Raw genomic sequence first — 21,135 nt, 5'->3', positions numbered from 1 at the left:
CTTTGAGAGAAAAGGAAGGTTGGAAATTGGCCTATAATTAGCTAAGATAGCTGGGTCAAGTGATGGCTTTTTAAGTAATGGTTTAATTACTGCCACCTTAAAGGCCTGTGGTACATAACCAACTAACAAAGATAGATTGATCATATTTAAGATTGAAGCATTAAATAATGGTAGGACTTCCTTGAGCAGCCTGGCAGGAATGGGGTCCAATAAACATGCCGATGGTTTGGACGAAGCAACCAATGAAAATAACTCAGACAGAACAACCAGAGAGAAAGAGTCTAACCAAATACCGGCATCACTGAAAGCAGCCAAAGATAACGATACATCTTTGGGATGGTTATGAGTAATTTTTTCTCTAATAGTCAAAATTTTGTTAGCAAAGAAAGTCATGAAGTCATTACTAGTTAAAGTTAATGGAATACTCAGCTCAATAGAGCTCTGACTCTTTGTCAGCCTAGCTACAGTGCTGAAAAGAAACCTGAGGTTATTCTTATTTTCTTCAATTAGTGATGAGTAGAAAGATGTCCTAGCTTTACAGAGGGCTTTTTTATAGAGCAACAAACTCTTTTTCCAGGCTAAGTGAAGATCTTCTAAATTAGTGAGACGCCATTTCCTCTCCAACTTACGGGTTATCTGCTTTAAGCTACGAGTTTGTGAGTTATACCACGGAGTCAGACACTTCTGATTTAAAGCTCTCTTTTTCAGAGGAGCTACAGCATCCAAAGTTGTCTTCAAAGAGGATGTAAAACTATTGACGAGATACTCTAACTCCCTTACAGAGTTTAGGTAGCTACTCTGCTCTGTGTTGGTATATGACATTAGAGAACATAACGAAGGAATCATATCCTTAAACCTAGTTACAGCGCTTTCTGAAAGACTTCTAGTGTAATGAAACTTATTCCCCACTGCAGGGTAGTCCATCAGAGTAAATGTAAATGTTATTAAAAAATGATCAGACAGAAGGGAGTTTTCAGGGAATACTGTTAAGTCTTCTATTTCCATACCATAAGTCAGAACAAGATCTAAGATATGATTAAAGTGGTGGGTGGACTCATTTACTTTTTGAGCAAAGCCGATAGAGTCTAATAATAGATTAAATGCAGTGTTGAGGCTGTCATTCTCAGCATCTGTGTGGATATTAAAATCGCCCACTATAATTATCTTATCTGAGCTAAGCACTAAGTCAGACAAAAGGTCTGAAAATTCACAGAGAAACTCACAGTAACGACCAGGTGGACGATAGATAATAACAAATAAAACTGTTTTTTGGGACTTCCAATTTGGATGGACAAGACTAAGAGTCAAGCTTTCAAATGAATTAAAGCTCTGTCTAGGTTTTTGATTAATTAATAAGCTGGAATGGAAGATTGCTGCTAATGCTCCGCCACGGCCTGTGCTACGAGCATTCTGACAGTTAGTTTGACTCGGGGGTGTTGACTCATTTAAACTAACATATTCATCCTGCTGTAACCAGGTTTCTGTTAGGCAGAATAAATCAATACGTTGATCAATTATTATATCATTTACCAACAGGGACTTAGAAGAGAGAGACCTAATGTTTAATAGACCACATTTAACTGTTTTAGTCTGTGGTGAATCTCTGTGCACTTGAGTTAAACATGATGGTGTCTTACATAGAATTCAGTTTGCTGCTGGTCAGGGGCGTCTGTGGAGCAGCGGGGACATCGTCTCCCTCTGTGTCGACCTTGCTGCCAGAGCTCCCTCTGCCCGGGCAGCAAACGTATTCCACTCCCCGGAAATTATCTCCACATGGCAACAGCATCCCATAGCTGTGGAGCTCCAGGTTGTCGACAGTGCACGACTGAGGCAGATATCAGAACATCAAGTCATTTCAAAATAATAGTTAAGGCAAAAAACAAACAAACAAACAAAAAAACAATTAAGATAATATTTTGGTGTATTTAATCAGGCTGAAGTCACAGGGAAAATATCAAAAATGATCAAATTTACATATATTTACAGCTGCAAAATTTGTTAACTCAGAGCAGCAACTCGTAATATTCAAGTTCAAAGTGGTCTCTTTAATGTCTGTTTATATTCAGTACCAGGTTCAAGTGCTGCAGCTGTGGAAACTACCTGCACGTCCCCTAAACGCCTCCTTTCACCAATCTGAGTTTCAGTATGGCTGTTTGCAGCATGCACTGTTCACCTTTAGCTCACTTGGCAGAACTGACAGAGTCGATCCCTCAAACAGCAGAAGTCATTTCTTTTAAATCTGAATGGAATATTTTCCTATCTAAATCTGCATGATGTAACTTGTATACAAAGCCAAAATTATGAATTATGTAGGATTACTGATGCGCTGTGATGTGATACCGATTTAAACATGCACTGAGCTGTGTGTATAAATCGAGATATTGTTACAACCCCAATTCCATTGAAGTTGGGACATTGGGTAAAATGTAAATTAAAAACAGAATATAATGATTTGCAAATCCTCTTCAACCTATATTCAATTGAATACACCACAAAGACAAGATATTTAATGTTCAAACTAATAAACTTTATTGTTTTTTGCAAATATTTGCTCATTTTGAAATGGATGCCTGCAACACGTTTCAAAAAAGCTGGGACAGTGGTATGTTTACCACTGTGTTACATCACCTTCACTTCTAACAACACTCAATAATTGATTGGGAACTGAGGACACTAATTGTGAGTGTCATAATTGTGTATAAAAGGAGCATCCCCAAAGGTCTCAGCCATTCGTAAAGATGGAGCGAGGATCACCACTTTGTGAACAACTGCGTGAAAAAATAGTCCAACAATTTAATAACAATATTTCTCAATGTTCAATTGCAAGGAATTTAGGGATTCCATCATCTACAGTCCATAATACAATCAGAAGATTCAGAGAATCTGGAGAACTTTCTACACGTAAGTGGCAAGGCCAAAAACCAACACTGAATGCCCATGACCTTCGATCGCACAGGCGGCACTGCATTAAAAACCAACATCATTGTGTAAAGGATCTTACCGCGTGGGCTCAGGAACACTTCAGAAAACCATTGTCCGTTAATGCAGTTCGTCGCTACATCTACAAGTCCAAGTTAAAATTCTACCATGCAAAGTGAAAGCCATACATCAACAACATCCAGAAACGGCGCCGCCTTCTCTAGGCCCGAGCTTATTTAAAATGGACAGACGCAAAGTGGAAAAGTGTGCTGTGGTCTGATGAGGCCACATTTCAAATTGTTTTTGGAAATCATGGACATCATGTCCTCTGGACAAAAGAGGAAAAAGACCATCCAGATTGTTACCAGCGCAAAGTTCAAAAGCCAGCATCTGTGATGGTATGGGGGTGTGTTAGTGCCCATGGCATGGGCAACTTACACATCTGTGATGGCACCATCAATGCTGAATGGTACATCCAGGTTTTGGAGCAACACATGCTGCCATCCAAGTAACGTCTTTTTCAGGGACGTCCCTGCTTATTTCAGCAAGACAATGTCAAGCCACGTTCTGCACGTGTTACAATAGCATGGCTTTATAGTAAAAGAGTGCAGGTACTAGACTGGCCTGACTGCAGTCCAGACCTGTTTCCCATTGAAAATGTGTGGTGTATTATAACGCACAAAATACGACAACAGAGGCTCTGGACTGTTGGAACAACTGAAGTCGTACATCAAGCAAGAATGGGAAAGAATTCCACCTACAAAGCTTCAACAATTAGTGTCCTCAGTTCCCAAACACTTATTGAGTGTCGTTAGAAGGAAAGATGATGTAACAATAAAGTTTATCAGTTTGAACATTAAATATCTTTGTGGTGTATTCAATTGAATATAGGTTAAAGAGGATTTGCAAATAATTGTATTCTGTTTTTATTTACATTTTTACACAACGTCCCAACTTCACTGGAACTGGGGTTGTACAAAATGTGCTACAGAGTTAAAAAATCTCTCTTCCCTATCTGCTGGCCTGATTTCTTCAACTACAAAATTGGGCACTGTTGACATATCATTTCATTGCACCTCTTTAGCAATGTTGTGCCAGTACACGTGACTCTTGCAGGTATCCATGTTCTCCTGACGAAGGAAACGGCATCGGTCTGGAACCAACAGGGCTTCACGCATATTCTCACCCTCTGCACAAACAATCAGCAAACAGTACAAGAATTTAAAAAATTAATTTCACCAGAGTCCACTTTGAGTTGACTACAGTGGCTCAATTAAAAAGGGAACAATTTCCATGGATCTCTTAATTCCAACGTTTATTTCATGGCAAGACAAACCAAGTTCAGTGAAGCATTTTGTTAAGTACTTGATTGGCTGTGTCTTCTACAAGGTGAAGTTGAACCAATGTAATTAAGAATTTGATGCAAAATTATTTATTTTACTTGGATTCTACTCAGAAATGTCCATGCAAATTGTTACTTTTTTTTAAACTTGAGGAGTACGAACTTATTTCACTTGTATTAGACTGAATTACATGTAGCAATTCTACTTTTTTGATCAAACAGTTTATTTTAAAACCGTTGCTAACATATGTACTCCTGTATTTTTAAATCCAGAACTCACTAAAATGTGTACAAGTAGAAAAACTTACCATTAATTTAATTCATACTGAGAAGGCTCTTGTTTAAGTTATACACACTAACCCCTTGAAACACTATTGAAAGTGTAGAAGAAAGAGCTGCAGGATATAGAGAATGCATGGGAAAATAAAAGACTGACGGTGAACTATAGATGTGGTTGGAGAGAATAGTTTGCAAATGTCGGTGTGTGCTGATGAAACACAGATCACAATTAAAGTACATAAACTAAGCAGAGCTTTTTTCTTAATAAAGAAAAAGAAAATGCAATGATGTGTCCTCAGGGAAAAGGAGGAGAGACTTTATACTGATTTGATTACATGCAGACCATACATACATACATACATACATACAGCACTGTTACAGCGTTCTATACGTTTCCTGAGGGCACAGGCATAAAGCTAAATGTTCGCTCATACAACAGGAAGTAGAGCGGGACTCAAAACAAGCGTGGGCCAGCTCTGCAATAGTATGGATTTATTTTTAGTACTGAATTGCACATAGACATTTAGCAGATATCGTGTCACAAAATTAACATACCAGTATGTAAAAATTCACAGACATTTTTTTTTATTTAAAGTTAATATAAAGCTAAAAAAAAAAAAGTTAATAAATTTAAAGTTGATAGAATAATATAAAGTTAATAAAACTTTTTTCAAACTTTTTGTCACCCTCCCCTCTTGCAGCTGAGGTCCAATGGGACCAAAACTTAAGACACAAAAACAGCTTCTTTCCAGCCACATCTAAACTAATAAATAATGCCAGAGACTCCCCACTTACCATACCCCCCCCCCCCCACTACCACAAAGTAGATTGGTCCCTGCACTGAAAGGTACTGTACATCTGTACTTCAATCACCTGTTTTTGCACAGTCTCACTCCACTACATGACATTTATATTTATTTAACAGTGAATATAGTATTGCTTATCTGACTCTCTTACTTCTTACAGAAGTGTTTTTCCCCTTTTCTTGTTCTTATTGTTTATGCACCAACAACACCAGATCAAAGTCCTTGTATGTGTGAACATACTTGGCAATAAATTCAATTCTGATTCTATTACTGAATACACTGTGTACCATTTTACTTTTGATGTATAATTTGGATCTTGTAAGAATAGAGAAATTTCTGAAATATTTTAAATTGTTTTGAAAACACTTACCATATCATTTTTAGTTTTGAAAATATATCCACAGTAGGATGTGGCCTGTTTTTTGGAGCCCATTTGGTGCTACAATCAAACACTGAATACTGATGAGAATGGATTAAAATATCCACTTAAATAAAAAAGAAAGACAACTAATATTAAATGTTGAAAATCTTCTTATAAAAAAATACTCAGTTTGAATGATAAAATGATAAACACAGTATTGTTGGTTGGCTGGTGAATGTTAATTATTTCTTGCCAGCATTCATTATCATTTGACCGTGAGCATTTATTGTTTGTACTCATATTTGTTGTTGGAAGTGGATAAGGTATTTTCCGTTTTATATTTTAGTTCCGCATTACTTGTCATTGTTTTACTGTGGCACAATAAAATGTTATACAATGGTATGTTTCATATTTTGGTAATTTCCAACAAGACAGTAAAGTGACAAGGTTTTTAGGTTCTTTTTTTTAATCACTACACAATATATTTAAGACCATTTATGATGAAATAGAGACATTAAGGATAACCTAATATTACTTTTGGACCTAAATTTCAGAATTAGGGGTGCGACTAACACATACCTACGTTCATTCATTAATATGTAAGTAATGCTGTCTATAACATAAAGCCAGAAATATAAAAGATGGCAACTTAACCACAGATCAACATCTTGAAATGCACTGTTCTGTTTGTAAAGCATTCCAAAACCCAAATTATTTATTTATAATGATTAAAAAAATGGGGTGGAATTCTCTCATTCACGCCAAAATAAGTAAAAATGAATACATCTGTCCTCAATAAAAGAGGGCTGATTATTTTTCCTTTGTTCAACCAGTTGTTTCAGCTCTATTAGAAGTAAAGTAGGAAGTACTTTTCCTGACTTTAGCTGTGGTGTAAATTCATTCAGTGAACTCTTTACTCACAAGTACAACAAAGAATGTGTTCAAACAGTGTTAGACACACACACACACACACACACACACACACACACACACACACACACACACACACACACACACACACACACACACACACACACACACACACACACAGAGAGAGAGAGACAGCAAGAGAAAGAGGGAGAGAAAGAGTTTTGTAGAGTTGTGACTAAAACGATGATGGAGAACAGACGACACCAAGAGGCGAAATCAGTGAACTTCAGAAGGAAATCAACAAACAAAGAGAAGAAGAGAAGCAGCAGCGGGAGAGAACGATAAAGTACGACAAGTTGCAAAAAGCTTTTTAACAACAGCAACATAAGAGATTTTGCTTAAATATTTTAATGTTGTTCACAATACAATTGGCATCATATTTAACAATATTGTTGTGTGGGCCGCCAGAAGAGGAGGTACTGCTGGCCCACCAGCAGAGGGCGCCCTGCCTGAAGTGCGGGCTTCAGGCACGAGAGGGCGCTGCCGCCACGGACACAGCCGGGGGTGACAGCTGTCACTCATTATCTCATGACAGCTGTCACCCATCTACACTTCATCATACTACTCCATAAAATCCGGACGTCATCTCCACCTCATTGCCGAGATATCATCTACCTGTGAAGGTAATTTCTCTGCTGACTTAAAACTAAATAATAGTCTGAACTCTTTTGCAGCCGTTTTCCTGTGGTGTGCCTTATCTGCTGGATTGGCGTTTGGTGTGAACAGCGACGGCTTCGCTTCACACCCAAACCAGCAGCAGTACCAGATCCGACAGTCGGGGACGATCACCTGGGAATTCGGGACTTGGCAGCTCCAGTATTCACCAGGTTCGGTGGCGGCAGAAATTGTGTGGTTCCGGCTCTTCTCAGGACAGACGTCTTCTATCCTCGAACCTGCCCACACGTCACCTTTGTGTATTGACTGCTATCATATTCTGAGATTGTCTGTATAGTCGTTGTGCACATTCACAACATTAAATTGTTACCTTTTGGCTCATCTATTGACCGTTCATTTGCGCCCCCTGTTGTGGGTCCATGTCACTACACTTTCCCCAACAAATATAACATTTATTATTTATTTTTTTACAAGAAATAAACTTTAGCATATTTGTTATGCATAATAATAATAATGATGATGACAATAATAATAATAACAATAATAATAATAATAACAACAAAACAACAACAACAGTAATAATAATAATAATAAAAGTTGCTCATCTTTGCTAGCTCTTTCTGTCCAGCCCTTCTTACATGACTGGGTACTCCATAAAAAAATGACAAAACAAAACAAACAAACAAAAACAAAACATGCATTTATGGTCTTGGTAATAGATGAGTAGCCCCGTAGCGTTGCTCTTACCTAGACAGCGGTAGGGCAGCACTATGAAGGGGTGTGTCTGGCAGTGGCCCCAACCTTTTTTACACCAGGAATGGATGGTAACAGGTCTAAAGGACTCCTCTACGTGGGTGATCTGAAGATTCGAGTACATCTGGGTGTACGGATACATGCAGATATGACAAAGACACAGAAACAGACAAACAGATGGACATAAGACAGTAATTGTAGACAAGAGGATAAGATGAAGAAAAGAGGTTAAAGGATTTGTAAGGAAGGAAAGAATAATGGCAGTCGGATCAGGAAAAATAAGGCAGAGAATACTCAGTGGGAAAACAACTGGTAAAGGAAAGAAGTCATGCAACATATTCTCATTTGGCTGAAGTCACGTTCTTGTCTTTAATTTTTTTTTTTTTTCAATTTCATATTTGACTACTTTCATTTAAAATGTCATCCAATAATTTGAAGCATAAACGAGAAGTGTAGTTGGCTCGGGACCTGAATACATGTTAAAATGCTTTTTACACAAATGTCAAAGAAAAAAAAAAAGATGTTTTGTGAAAAAGTAATCACAGAAGCATTATATGGCAGCTAATTGCATTAGGGTCCATTCAGGATGCAGCTTTCTGGAGCAGCTATGTCTGACGCTGCCTGCAGATGGTGCTTGGGTGCCTTTTTTTCTGAAGGAGGTGGAATATGTGGAGAATATGTGCAGCTCTGATTACACAAGAAATCATACAGAAAACACCAGGAAACAAGAGGAAGATGGTGGCATAGGTGAAATATTGCAATATTCCAACAGAGCACCATCATTACACTATATATACTTCAATATATAGATCTGATAGGACACGCATTAGACACACCAAATTAGAGAAAGAACAAACAAACAAACGAAAGTTTTATTCACCTTTCATTGTAATTACAGCATGTTCTGTCATTTAGTTCTGATCTTATTCTACAAAACCATCTTGATGTGGAGTGCTGTGCAAACGTTTCATTCGCATTTAATGTGTGTTTGATTTTGTCTTGATGCAGATGAGGTCAAACCATTTTTTCTCTAAAGAATGAGAGAGCTCAATGTCCCACCGTGTGGCTCATTAAATAAATGTCATGCTAAAAAAAGAAGATAACTGAATGAATATTAAACTAAGTGAATAGAGTCGATACAAACACAAGGGCGGAAATGCGTTCAGGCACAAGCCGACATTCAATCAATAAAAATCAATTACCTTCATCGTCACATAGATGTGAAGAATAAACTGTACACCTGTATGAATTTACTCAACTTATGGATCTTGGTTATTCCTGAATACATCACTCATACCGACCGATGAAAGCAAACACATATAGTACGTACAGCAGCCACTGAGGCACACAGCCAGTGAGAAGGAACTTAACTAAAATTGATGTTTACTTCCGCCAAGGATGGAATAAAATCATCAGCATTTATTTATTTGTCTGTCTGTCTGTTAGCAGGATTACGTCAAAACTACTGCACGGATTTGGATGAAATTGTGACCACAGATACAGTGGCTTGCAAAAGTATTTAGCCCCTTGGTGTTTCATGCATTTTAATTTGTTTATGGCATTTCAAATACAAAAAGTAAATCAGACTTCTCAATATAAAAATTTCTAAAATTAACCTCCTTAGACTCAAACTGAAAGTAAATCTCTACAACTTGATATAAATTAATAAAAAATATAAAAGTTAAGATGATGGGTTTGATAAATAATTGGCCCATTTGGTATAATACCTGTAAATAATCAGTTTAATTGCCAGTTTTCTTCGGACAAGTCAGGGGATGGATACATGAACATTTTCCAAGTCACTGAATATGTCTTGGACTTTATTTACATCAATTATGAAGAAATACAAACAGTTTGGCACTCTATGGTAAATCTGTGTGGAGTAGACAGTCCTCAAAAACTGAATGACTGTGCAAGAAGGAGAAGAGTGAGGAAAGCCACCAAGACACCCAGACAACCAAGAAGAAGTTACAGGCTTCTGTGGCTGCGAGTGGAGAAATGGTGCATAGTGCATGCTTTACATTTTGTATCTCCGGTTATACAGCTTCATGATGATGTGGTATAGAGCAGGATTTTATTAAAAAGAAGACCTGAAAGTTCAGCTACAATTTGCCAGAAGGTACATCTAAGATGCAAGCCTAGTTTTAATGTTTTGGTGAAAGAAAACCTGGTCTTAAAACCATCCCTGGTTCTCTGCTCTATTCTACTCTTCTAGTCTACTCTTCCTTTTTTAGATATTTAGATATACCTTAGTATACACTAGTATAGTTCTACCTTAAACTGGAATATATTTTAGAAGACATACCTTACTGAATTTTCAAGCACTATGCACTCATTCATTAATTTCATTAATGTCATGATTTTTCACTGGATTTAAGAACATAGATTTGTGATTCCACTCACACAGCTAAGCTCCACCCAGGCTTTCGCTCTGCTCAGCGGGGAGTGAACTACTGCATCTGGTTGCTCTGATTCTTGCTCTGAGAAGAAACACCTCTCTATTTTAAAGTAAAAAAATCAATAAAAATCAATACAATGACACAGATTTAACTGGGTGTCATATAAAACAAACAATCAGTGTTTTCTATTTGTGCAATAATATTTTTTTGTGGAAATAATATTTTTTGTTGAAATATGGAATGCACCATTCATCTCAGAATTCAGACATTCCATTTAACTTGGCTAACATCTAGTTGAATGGTATGTTCCATCTTTCAACTCATTCTTACCAGTGCACTTATAAACATTCATTATTTCTGTTCTAGTAAGTCCCTTCAGCTGCTCCCTTGTTTGCACTCAGGGTCGCTACAGCAAATCTGAGGTGGATCTGCATGTTGAATTGGCACTAGTTTTATGCTGGATGCCCTTCCTGACACAACTCCACATTACATGGAGAAATGTGGCAGAGGTGGGGTTTGACCCGGGAATTCTATTCTATTCTATTCACCTTGTCTCAATGACACAGTATCTGGACCTTCACATCTATCCTGATTATGCTTCTTGCTGATAGTATAGTGCATCCAGAAAGCATTCACATCTCTTCACTTTTTCCATATTTTGTTGTTGCAGCCTTATTTCAAAATCTAGTAAATTCATTTTTTCCCCTCAGAATTCTACTCACAACATCCCATAATGACAACATGAAAAAAGTTTTTTAATTTTTGCAAATTTTATTAAAAATAAAAAACTAAGAAATCACTCGTACATAAGTATTCACACCCTTTGCTCAATACTTTGTTGATGCACCTTTGGCAGCAATTACAGCCTCAAATCTTCCTGAATATGATACGACAAACTTGGCACACCTATCTTTGGGCAGTTTTGTCCATTCCTCTTTGCAGCACCTCTCAAGCTCTATCAGGTTGGATGAGGAGCCATTTTCAAATCTCTCCAGAGATGTTTAATCAGATTCAGGTCTGGGCTCTGGCTGGGCCACTCAAGGACATTCACAGAGTTGTCCTGAAGCCACTCCTTTGATATCTTAGCTTTGTGCTTAGGGACACTGTCCTGCTGAAAGATGAATCATCACCCCAGTCTGAGGTCAGGAGTGCTCTAGAGCAGGTTTTCATCCAGGATTTCTCTGTACATTCCTGCATACATCTTTCCCTCTATCCTGACTAGTCTCCCAGTTCCTGCCACTGAAAAAAATCCCCACAGCATGATGCTGCCACCACCATGCTTCACTGTAGGGATGGTGCCTGATTTCCTCCGAATATGACACCTGGCATTTACACCAAAGAGTTCAATCTTTGTCTCATCAGACCAGAGAATTTTGTCTCTCATGGTCTTAGAGTCCTTCAGGTGCCTTCTGACAAACTCCATGTGGCAGGCCATGTGGCTTTTACTAAGGAGTGACTTCAGTCTGGCCACTCTACCACACAGGCCTGATTGGTGGATTGCTGCAGAGATGGCTGCCCTTCTGGAAGGTTCTCCTCTCTCTACAGAGGAATGCTGGAGCTCTGACAGAGTGACCATCGGGTTCTTGGTCACCTCCCTGACTAAGGCCTTTCTCCCCTGATCGCTCAGTTTAGACAGGGGGACAGCTCTTGGAAGAGTTCTGGTGGAGCCTAACTTCTTCCATTTACAGATGATGGAAGCCCCTGAGCTCAATGGGACCTTCAAAGCAGCAGAAATGTTTCTGCATCCTTCCCCAGATTTGCATCTCGAGACAATCTTGTCTCAGATGTCTACAGACAATTCCTTTGACTTCATGCTTGGTTTGTGCTCTGACATGCACTGTCAACTGTGGGACCTTATATGTAGACAAGTGTGTGTCTTTCCAAATCACGTCCAATCAACTGAATTTACCCCAGGTGGACTCCAGTTAAACAGTAGAAACATCTCAAGGATGATCAATGGAAACAGGATCCACCTGAGCTCAATTCTGAGCTTTATGACAAAGGCTGTGAATACTTATGTACATGTGATTTCTTTGTTTGTTTTTTCATTTTAATAAATTTACAAAAATCTAAAAAAAAACTTTTTCACATTGTCATTATGGGGTATTGTGTGCAGAATTTTGAGGAAAAAATGAATTTAATCCCTTGTGGAATAATGTTGTAACATAACAAAATGTGGATAAAATGAAGTATTAGGAATACTTTCCGGATGCACCGTACATTAAACACTAATAGCAGTAGTTTTGATTGTCTCCTTGTTGCTAGGTGACAAGAACAGATTTTGGCAGTCGTGAAGGCCGTGTTGACTGGCAGGACAGACTTTGTTGTTGTCAACTTGAACAAGCAAATCATCTTGAAGACATTTGAGCCACATGTAGTGTTTTTAGCTTCACCTCATCTGTGAGAACTCCACCATGGGAGCAAGTTTCACCAATTAATTTCTTTTGGCTCCCCCAGTATGTCCTCACATCAACATGTTGACATTACACAAGTTGTGACAACAACTCACAAGGAAATGAGAAAGAGAGATCAAATGCAGTGGTGGAAAAAGATACAGAGGATAATCCATTTAATTGTAATGTAATTGAAAGTATGCAATTCACACAAGATCAACATTCATTTTTCTCCTGTAAATATCAATCTAGATTCACCTGTGAAAGGAATTAGCATCTATGCATTTATTGGAAAAAAAAAAGATCCATAAGAGCCAGCATCCTTCAAAGAGCCTTTATTTTTACAGTATGCGGGTTATTTCTGCAACACAGAAGAGCAGTAAATTGCCCATTTGTATTATGAGTGTTGCTTTTTGCATGCTGGTTAGGAAAAAAGTTTACAATGGGAAGGGGGGGGGGGGGGGGTTGTTTTTTCCTAGTGACTGCAGTTGCAGAATTTTTTGTGCTTATTGCAGTTTTGCACAATACATATTCAAAAATACCTCTGTATTACGTAAACTATGTCCTACTAATACAGTTAAGAGCACAATAATTGCTGCCACACAGTTGTCATGGCAGTGCTGCACCCTGACAGAAGCATATGCAGTATTCTGAAAATTTCAGACAAGCTTCCAATGATATACACTGTTACCTTCCGTGCTTCAAAATGATACAATACATAAATGTCAGGCTGCACCACCTGAATATCAGAATGCAAAGATAATTATAATATAAAATGCTTAACTAATATATAATGTGTCTGAGACACAAAAAGAGCTTGTGAAAAAGAGTAAAACTCAAAAGCAGCTTATCACACTGTTTAACCCCCCCCCCCGCCAAAAAAAACATGAAAACTACCAAAAAAAATTTGCTAAAAATTCTTGGAAGCCTAAAACCTTTGCATAGTAATGCAATGACGATTCAGATTTAGAGTATTTATTGGAGCTGCTCGCCATTGCGTCACTTCCCTTCAGACTCTGGCGTGTAGCTGTGGTCCATACCTTCTGGCAATAGGAGAGGATTTGACTTCGGTCCGTGAAGCAGTCCTGGCGGCCCTGAGGATCCGGTTCCATTGGCCGAGCTCTGGGTTCATATGGAGGAGTTGACGACCGCAGAACATGGCAATCTGTGGCTCTGCCACCAGGGAGCGGGCTCTGTTCACCTCAACTATGGATATTGCCTGGAGAAGAAAAGGAGGTGGAGAGTAGACTGGTGAAGAAGAGTCGATAAAAACATGCAAATGCATTCAGGCGCAAGCTGACACTCGAGAAAGAGTGAGAAAAGTAACAAAACAGAAGAGAATTGAGAAGGATGCACTGGTGAAATTACAGCACATTACAAGCTTTGAAGAATTATTGCAGAACCTAAAAGTCACAAGAACTTTATGACATCCTATAATGAAGTAAACCTGCAGTAAATAAGAAAAGCAACCAGCAAAAACCGACAAACTGATCGTGTGCTGACAGCACAGAGCCCAGACAAAGGAACGAGTGAAGAAGAAGGTGAAAAGCAGATTTACAACTTATTTAAGACTGGTCCCTGTGTCCCCCTCATTCTCCTATAGCGGCCTTCTAGGATGCTGTTTATTGATTGCGAGATGTGTTGCCTCTGCTTGTCGAGGGCCTGTGGGACTTCACACAGAGGAACAAAACAGGCAACTAAGGCTGGGAGTCAGGTGTTAATACAAGCTCATCGACCAGAGGGTCACTTCACTACATTAACACACAGCAGACACACAGGAACGAGTGAAGGTGCGGGGGGGTGGTAGACAGAGAGAACAAAGCTGTAGAAATAAAACAGGAGTTCACATTCAAATACAAGGTGGAGAAAAGCCAAGGTACTGGATAGTAGGCTGGCGTTTTTAAAATCAAATATCACAAAACACTTAATGATGTTACAGTGCAGCAACAACCGGCCACTAGAGGGCAACAGAGCACCTCGAAAATAGTGCTTTTAATTAAAATGACTTTCTTGTCTTTTCCTAGGCTCTGGGAAAGCCAGTTATGTCCGGTAACATGCAGCAAGTGAACAGATAATATAAATGCTATCATCTTCTATGTCTCCAAATTAAAAACACATTTGAGGAGAAACTGATTCAAATCTGATGAACTTTGAGGCAGTTGCTCAATAATAATAATAAAAAGACAGCTACTTTGCTTTGCATACGAGGTGCATTCAAAAAGTATCCAACCTTCATTTGTTTCCCTTGGAAACAAATTGTCATTTGGTGCGGATGTGTAAGGAACCTTCTTGCACATGCATAACTTTTTTCTCACCCATAGAGCACATTAGTTGTGAGTAATCAGCGTTAGCATGAACACATGTACTGAGCAACCGTTGGATTCTCATTTGTTATAACATGACATAACAACTTGAGCAAAAGAATTGCATCAAATTTTGCCGAAAGCTTGGTGATACCCAAACGGAAACACTTTGCAAGATTCAGCAGGCTTTTGGGGATGACGCACATATGAGGTCTGTCAATAAAGTATAGGTCCTTTTTATTTTTTTCAAAAACTATATGGATTTTATTCATATGTTTTTACGTCAGACTTGCTTGAACCCTCGTGCGCATGCGTGAATTTTTCCACGCCTGTCGGTGACGTCATTCGCCTGTGAGCACTCCTTGTGGGAGGAGTCGTCCAGTCCCTCGTCGGAATTCCTTTGTCTGAGAAGTTGCTGAGAGACTGGCGCTTTGTTTGATCAAAATTTTTTCTAAACCTGTGAGACACATCGAAGTGGACACGGTTCGAAAAATTAAGCTGGTTTTCAGTGAAAATTTTAACGGCTGATGAGAGATTTTGAGGTGATACTGTCGCTTTAAGGACTTCCCACGGAGCGAGACGTCATGCAGCGCTCTCAGGTGCCGTCATCAGCCTGTTTCGAGCTCTATTGATCCAGGACGTCGTGAGAGAACAGAGAAGTTTCAGAAGAAGTCGGTTTCAGCATTTTATCCGGATATTCCACTGTTAAAGGAGATTTTTTTTAATGAAAGACGTGCGGGCGGATTGCAGCGTCGGCTCGCAGCCGCTGCGACGCTCCACCACAGGAAAAACCCTCCGTTGGAAGCCTTAAGGACAAGTTGGAACATATCCAGCTGTTAAACAATTTTCTCATATACTCACATCCACTGAAAAGCCATCAAAAGCCGCCTGGATTTTACAAATGGTTATCAACACGGAGGTGTTTTTCCTGTGCCGCCGCACCGCGCCGGCTGCGTCCCGACGCGCGGACCCGTCCACCACGTCTTTCATTAAAAAAAAAAATCTCCTTTAACAGTGGAATATCCGGATAAATGCTGAAACCGACTTCTTCTGAAACTTCTCTGTTCTCTCACGACGTCCTGGATCAATAGAGCCTGAAATGTGGAGGTTTCAGCTTGAAACAGGCTGACGACGGCACCTGAGAGCGTTGCGCGACGTCTCGCTCCCGTGGGAAGGTCCTTAAAGCGACAGTATCACCTCAAAATCTCTCATCAGCCGTTAAAATTTCACTGAAAACCAGCTTAATTTTTCGAACCGTGTCCACTTCGATGTGTCTCACAGGTTTAGAAAAAATTTTGATCAAAACAAAAGCGCCAGTCTCTCAGCAACTTCTCAGACAAAGGAATTCCGACGAGGGGCTGGACGACTCCTCCCACAAGGAGTGCTCACAGGCGAATGACGTCACCGACAGGTGTGGAAAAACTCACGCATGCGCACGAGGGTTCAAGCATGTCTGACGTAAAAACATATGAATAAAATCCATATAGTTTTTGAAAAAAATAAAAGGACCTATACTTTATTGACAGCCCTCGTAAAAGAGTGGTGTAACCACTTCAGAAATGGGCGCACAACAGTGGAGAGCGAATCATGTTCTGGTAGATCATCCACAAGCCAAAATGACCAAGTGATTGACAGACTTTGGTCATCAATGACCATCACGTCAATACCCAAGAACCTTTGTTCGGTACATTTCATTATGACAGAAGATTTTGGCAGGTGGAGAGCGTCAGCAAAACAGCGGAAGAGAAGCAACTGCATCTGGAAATCTCGCAGGACATCCTCGTGTGCTACTGAACATTTCCACCTGCTGCATGCTTTGTAGATACTGGATGGGTGATGGATTAGGAGCAGGTGTAGTCATCAGTGACAAACACACACTGTTTCTGCATAGAAATGTAGCAAATCAGGGAAGTAAAACCATTACTTTTTGACTGTTTAACACCGTTATTGTTGAAAACTCAAATAAAGTGGTCAGACCTCCAGGATTTTGTATGAACTTTGTCATCAAAGCAAAAGAAACCAAAGTCAACCTCTCCTCCTGAATCCATCAGCTGGCTCCATAAAAACTTAAATCATTTCCTTCACTCACCCCTGGTACATCCCTCAGCTCAATGAAATCTACAAGCGTCAGCTGGAAAGACTCTTGGGAAAAACCGGTCTAACCTTCAAACCTATACTGACGACCTCCAACTCTACTAGAATGCATCTACTACTTAGAAGCATGTAAAGGCTAAGCATCTGCCCAGAAATTGCACAATTGATTTCATGGTAATTGTGATTTTATGCAATTGCATGATTGTGCAATGGAACTTGCGTTGATAATTGTAAAAAAAAAAAACTAAATGCGGAGATGTAGACATTTAAATGTTTGCAAAGCAATGTTCCATACACAGATATTGATGACAGTGAAGAAGATTCTGATGAGGATGGCAGTGATGGTGAAATAGAGTAACTGATCACCACTTTTTGCTTATTTAATAATAAATCCACAAATACTGATGAAAGTATTTGTAAAAAGTCAACTGCACGCTTTCTGTGTTTTTTTTTTAAATAACGTAGATTTAATGCATGTTGACATTTTGGGCCAGCGGTTCTCACTACCGCACAAAATTCACGTTTGTGAAAAAAAAGTGTTGTTTGGAGTACCATAGGCTGACATTTGACAACATTTTCGCACCCACTGCAGATGTCGGTCATCATATCCAAAGGGATATTGATTACACGGCCCATGGTATATTACGCACACGCTGGTTCCAACAATCCCAAGACTCTCTTCTCCACAATAAATAAACTTCTCAACTCCATTGACAACATCTTCACATCCTTCACAGTAGATCAGTGGTGTCCAAACTACTCCAGAAAGGGCCAAGAGGGTGCATGTTTTCTTTGCAGCCACTGACTCCAGCAGGAGATTTTACTGATTAACATCACTTGAGCAGCTGGGACGAGTTCATCAGTGACAATCATCTTCTGGAGTCAGTGGCTGCAAAGAAAACCTGCACCCTCTTGGCCCTTTCTGGAATACTTGGACACCATCTGCTACTGGCCTATAAAACTGTTCACAGACTGGCACCGCCCTATTTAGCTGATCTACTTAAACTTACGACCGGTCTGGGCTTTGCGTTCACAGTAGAGGTGGGCGGATCAATCCTAATATCAATAGTATCGATACCAACACTGGTATTGATACTGAACATCCTTGTGTAAAAAGATCGATACTCAAGTTTTTCTCTCCCACACGCACTGACTGCTGCGCACGCAGATTCATCAAAGTCTACTCTCTGTCTGTAGAGCAGCGCTGCTCAGTGTCACACACACGGAGCAGTGCACCCTTGTATTGTGGTTTATCAGCCCTCTACTCAGGAGATTTTGTTTTAAGTTGTGTTGAGTGTTTTGTTTAAACAAAATGTTGATTGTGGATAATAAAGTATATTGTTGTCACGTACAATGTTTGGCGAAATTCTATCCTAGGTCTTTTGGATCCTTGGATCTATGAGCTTAAATCTGAAAAAAGTATCGGTGTTGGCAGCGATATTGTGGATACTGGGCCTGTATTTACTTGGGTATTGGAATCAATACCAAATTCCTGGTATCGCCCACCTCTAGTTCACAGGACGCAGAATTACTTTGTGTCTCTAGGGTGAATAAAAAGTCTGCGGGACATAGAGTTTTCTCTTATCGTGCCCCTGTTCTGTGGAATGATCTCTCTGCGTCAGTGAGGCAGTCGGACTCTGTGAGACTTTCAAGTCCAGATTGAAGACGCACTTGCTTTCTCTTTTATATGATTAGCATATTGTGTTATTAGGCTTTTTTTTTTTTTAACTCTTTTAATGTGCTTTTAATCTTTTAATTATGCTCTTTGATCTTTTGGTCCATTTTGTTTTGTTTTTGAGTTGTTTTCTGTGAAGTGCCTTGAGGCAAACGCTGTCATGATTTGGCGCTCTGTAGTTGACTAAACTGAAATTGAATTAAATTGAATTGAACCTCCTCTAGATAACCCTCTCAACGTGTCTTCAGGCCCGGCGCCAGAAAAAAATAGTAAGGGGGCGATGAGTTTATCATAGGGGCGGGGTCGTGCCCCCCACCCCAAAAAAAGTGCACATCGGAGGGGACGTGCCTCTGAGCGTGCATAATGAATTGGGTGCGCTCCTGGAAAGCTCTTGTATTTAGGCTACACTGTTGTAAGAGACTAAGTAAGAGTAAAGAGTGATGACAGTATTTTTTTATTATTATTTGAACGTATAGACCCCTCGGCCAAGTGATCTCCCTGCATACCACAAAACCAAAACCAACAACGACACGAGACAGTAGATTAACCCCACATACAGCCCTCCATCACAAGTGCAAACACAGCGCAATTGGGCATGACAGTCACACAACGGGTCAAAGATAACCTTCCATGTAGAATATTTACAACAATACATAACTTTAATATCTGTCATTGTGGAACGACTGGCCGTGAACGGAGGGACTAAGAAACGCATACCGCACGACAACAGCATGTTATTTGCATTATTATCACTTTTACTGATACACAACACGTAACGTCTACATAAAAAGTTGGCTCACGTTAACTTTTGTCGTGTCGGCTAGCTGGCGCGCGCTGCTCTCCAATTTAGCCAGTGCATCCTCATCAAGCTGGCTGCTTAGCTGCTGTTCATTGTCGTACTATGCATGAGAAAATCATCTGGAATATCCATATTGGGACCAAAACACACTTCTCGCATTTTCATCTTTTCCTCTGCGGACAGTTTTTTTTCCTCTCTGCGGACAGTTCTTGGGCTGCGCACGCTATGACGTCATTTGTTTACGCATAGCGGGCGGGTATAGCCAGGTACCATCGAAGTAAATCTACGATACCGGCCCAGAAACGCCCCGGTACAGTGATAATAATATTGAATAACTAATATTTTGCTATATTTTCAGTATTTCTTTTTCTTTCTTTTTATTTTTATTTTTTTTGATAACTCTCACATCCAAGGGGGTGGATTGATGACGTGAGGGGCGTCGCCCCCAAACGCCCCCCTCGTGGGCGCCGGGTCCGCGTGTCATCAATATAATAGCTCGTGAACTCGCTGAATCGGCACCATTCCACATCCTTGCCAGCCATTGTTTAACATGGCTTGAAACGGCGAAACTCTGCTGATGCTGTGATGCATTCTGGGAAGCACAGGTGGCTGCCACGGGGATTATAGGAAACATTAAAGCAGTGAATAGGAGATTTATCGTTAGCTGTTACTGTTCCAATAGGTGTCTTAACTGTGTGTTAAGCAAAAAGGGAATGCCCGCAATTGTTGAACAAAGACAAGCACGTTCTTGTGCAACTCAAACATAGTAAAAATGACGTGGGTTTCTTAGGGCATCCTGTGACAGTAAAGTTTGGAGAACATAATATTACTGTCCAATCCTATAACTCTTCAAAAAGGCATGTCGCAGCCTTAAGCTTATGAATAGCTCATATCCTTTTATCTATGCTGACAGACAGAGAGACAGACCGACTGACGACAGACGAATTGAGTGACGAAGGGCCAATTAGAAAGATGATGCCCAAAGGGAAGAAACGGAAGAGAAAATATATGGAAGAGTGATGAGTGATCAAAGGGAAGCCCTCCTTTGGCTGACTGCAGTTAAAGTGTTTGAAGTCCTAATTAAAATTCAAACACTATAATATAAATATATATAAAACCCTCTGAGTAAATGTACAATATATATAACAAGCTCTGAACAGTCTATGTATTATAATTATGCTAAGCGGAGTCTGTTTTTTGCATGTCTAAGCAGATTTCTTATAAATTACTCACCTTATTTTACATTACTGCTGACCATGTCATGATTTTTTTTAGACATCTAAAAGCATTTTTGTCTCTTCCAAGGCCACCAGTCTACCAATTCGTTCTAATTGTTTATGAAAATCAATTGGCGGTGATGTATAATGTGAGATGCTGCCGGTAATCCACCAAAGTAAACATCTTTTATGCGTGCAGCCATTCGTTTCAATTTTCTAAGACACTTTCAGGATCACAGACATTAATGCA

The 21,135-nt window shown here is 39.7% G+C and overlaps 1 protein-coding gene across 1 annotated transcript in view; it reads right to left on the bottom strand.

Annotated features, from left to right (window-relative positions):
* aplp1 (amyloid beta (A4) precursor-like protein 1) overlaps positions 1 to 21,135 on the bottom strand; it is a 193,602-nt gene that overhangs the window by 48,958 nt on the left and 123,509 nt on the right. The window contains 5 exon segments of the mRNA XM_034173674.1: positions 1,638 to 1,825; positions 3,996 to 4,108; positions 8,000 to 8,129; positions 13,838 to 13,902; positions 13,905 to 14,016. Coding sequence (XP_034029565.1) covers positions 1,638 to 1,825; positions 3,996 to 4,108; positions 8,000 to 8,129; positions 13,838 to 13,902; positions 13,905 to 14,016 — 608 coding nt within the window.

Source organism: Thalassophryne amazonica, chromosome 7 (assembly GCF_902500255.1).
Source record: "Thalassophryne amazonica chromosome 7, fThaAma1.1, whole genome shotgun sequence".
NCBI classification, from domain to species: Eukaryota; Metazoa; Chordata; class Actinopteri; order Batrachoidiformes; family Batrachoididae; genus Thalassophryne; species Thalassophryne amazonica.
The sequence above is the reverse complement of the archived record's forward strand: the minus strand, read 5'-3'. Positions and strand labels throughout refer to the sequence as shown.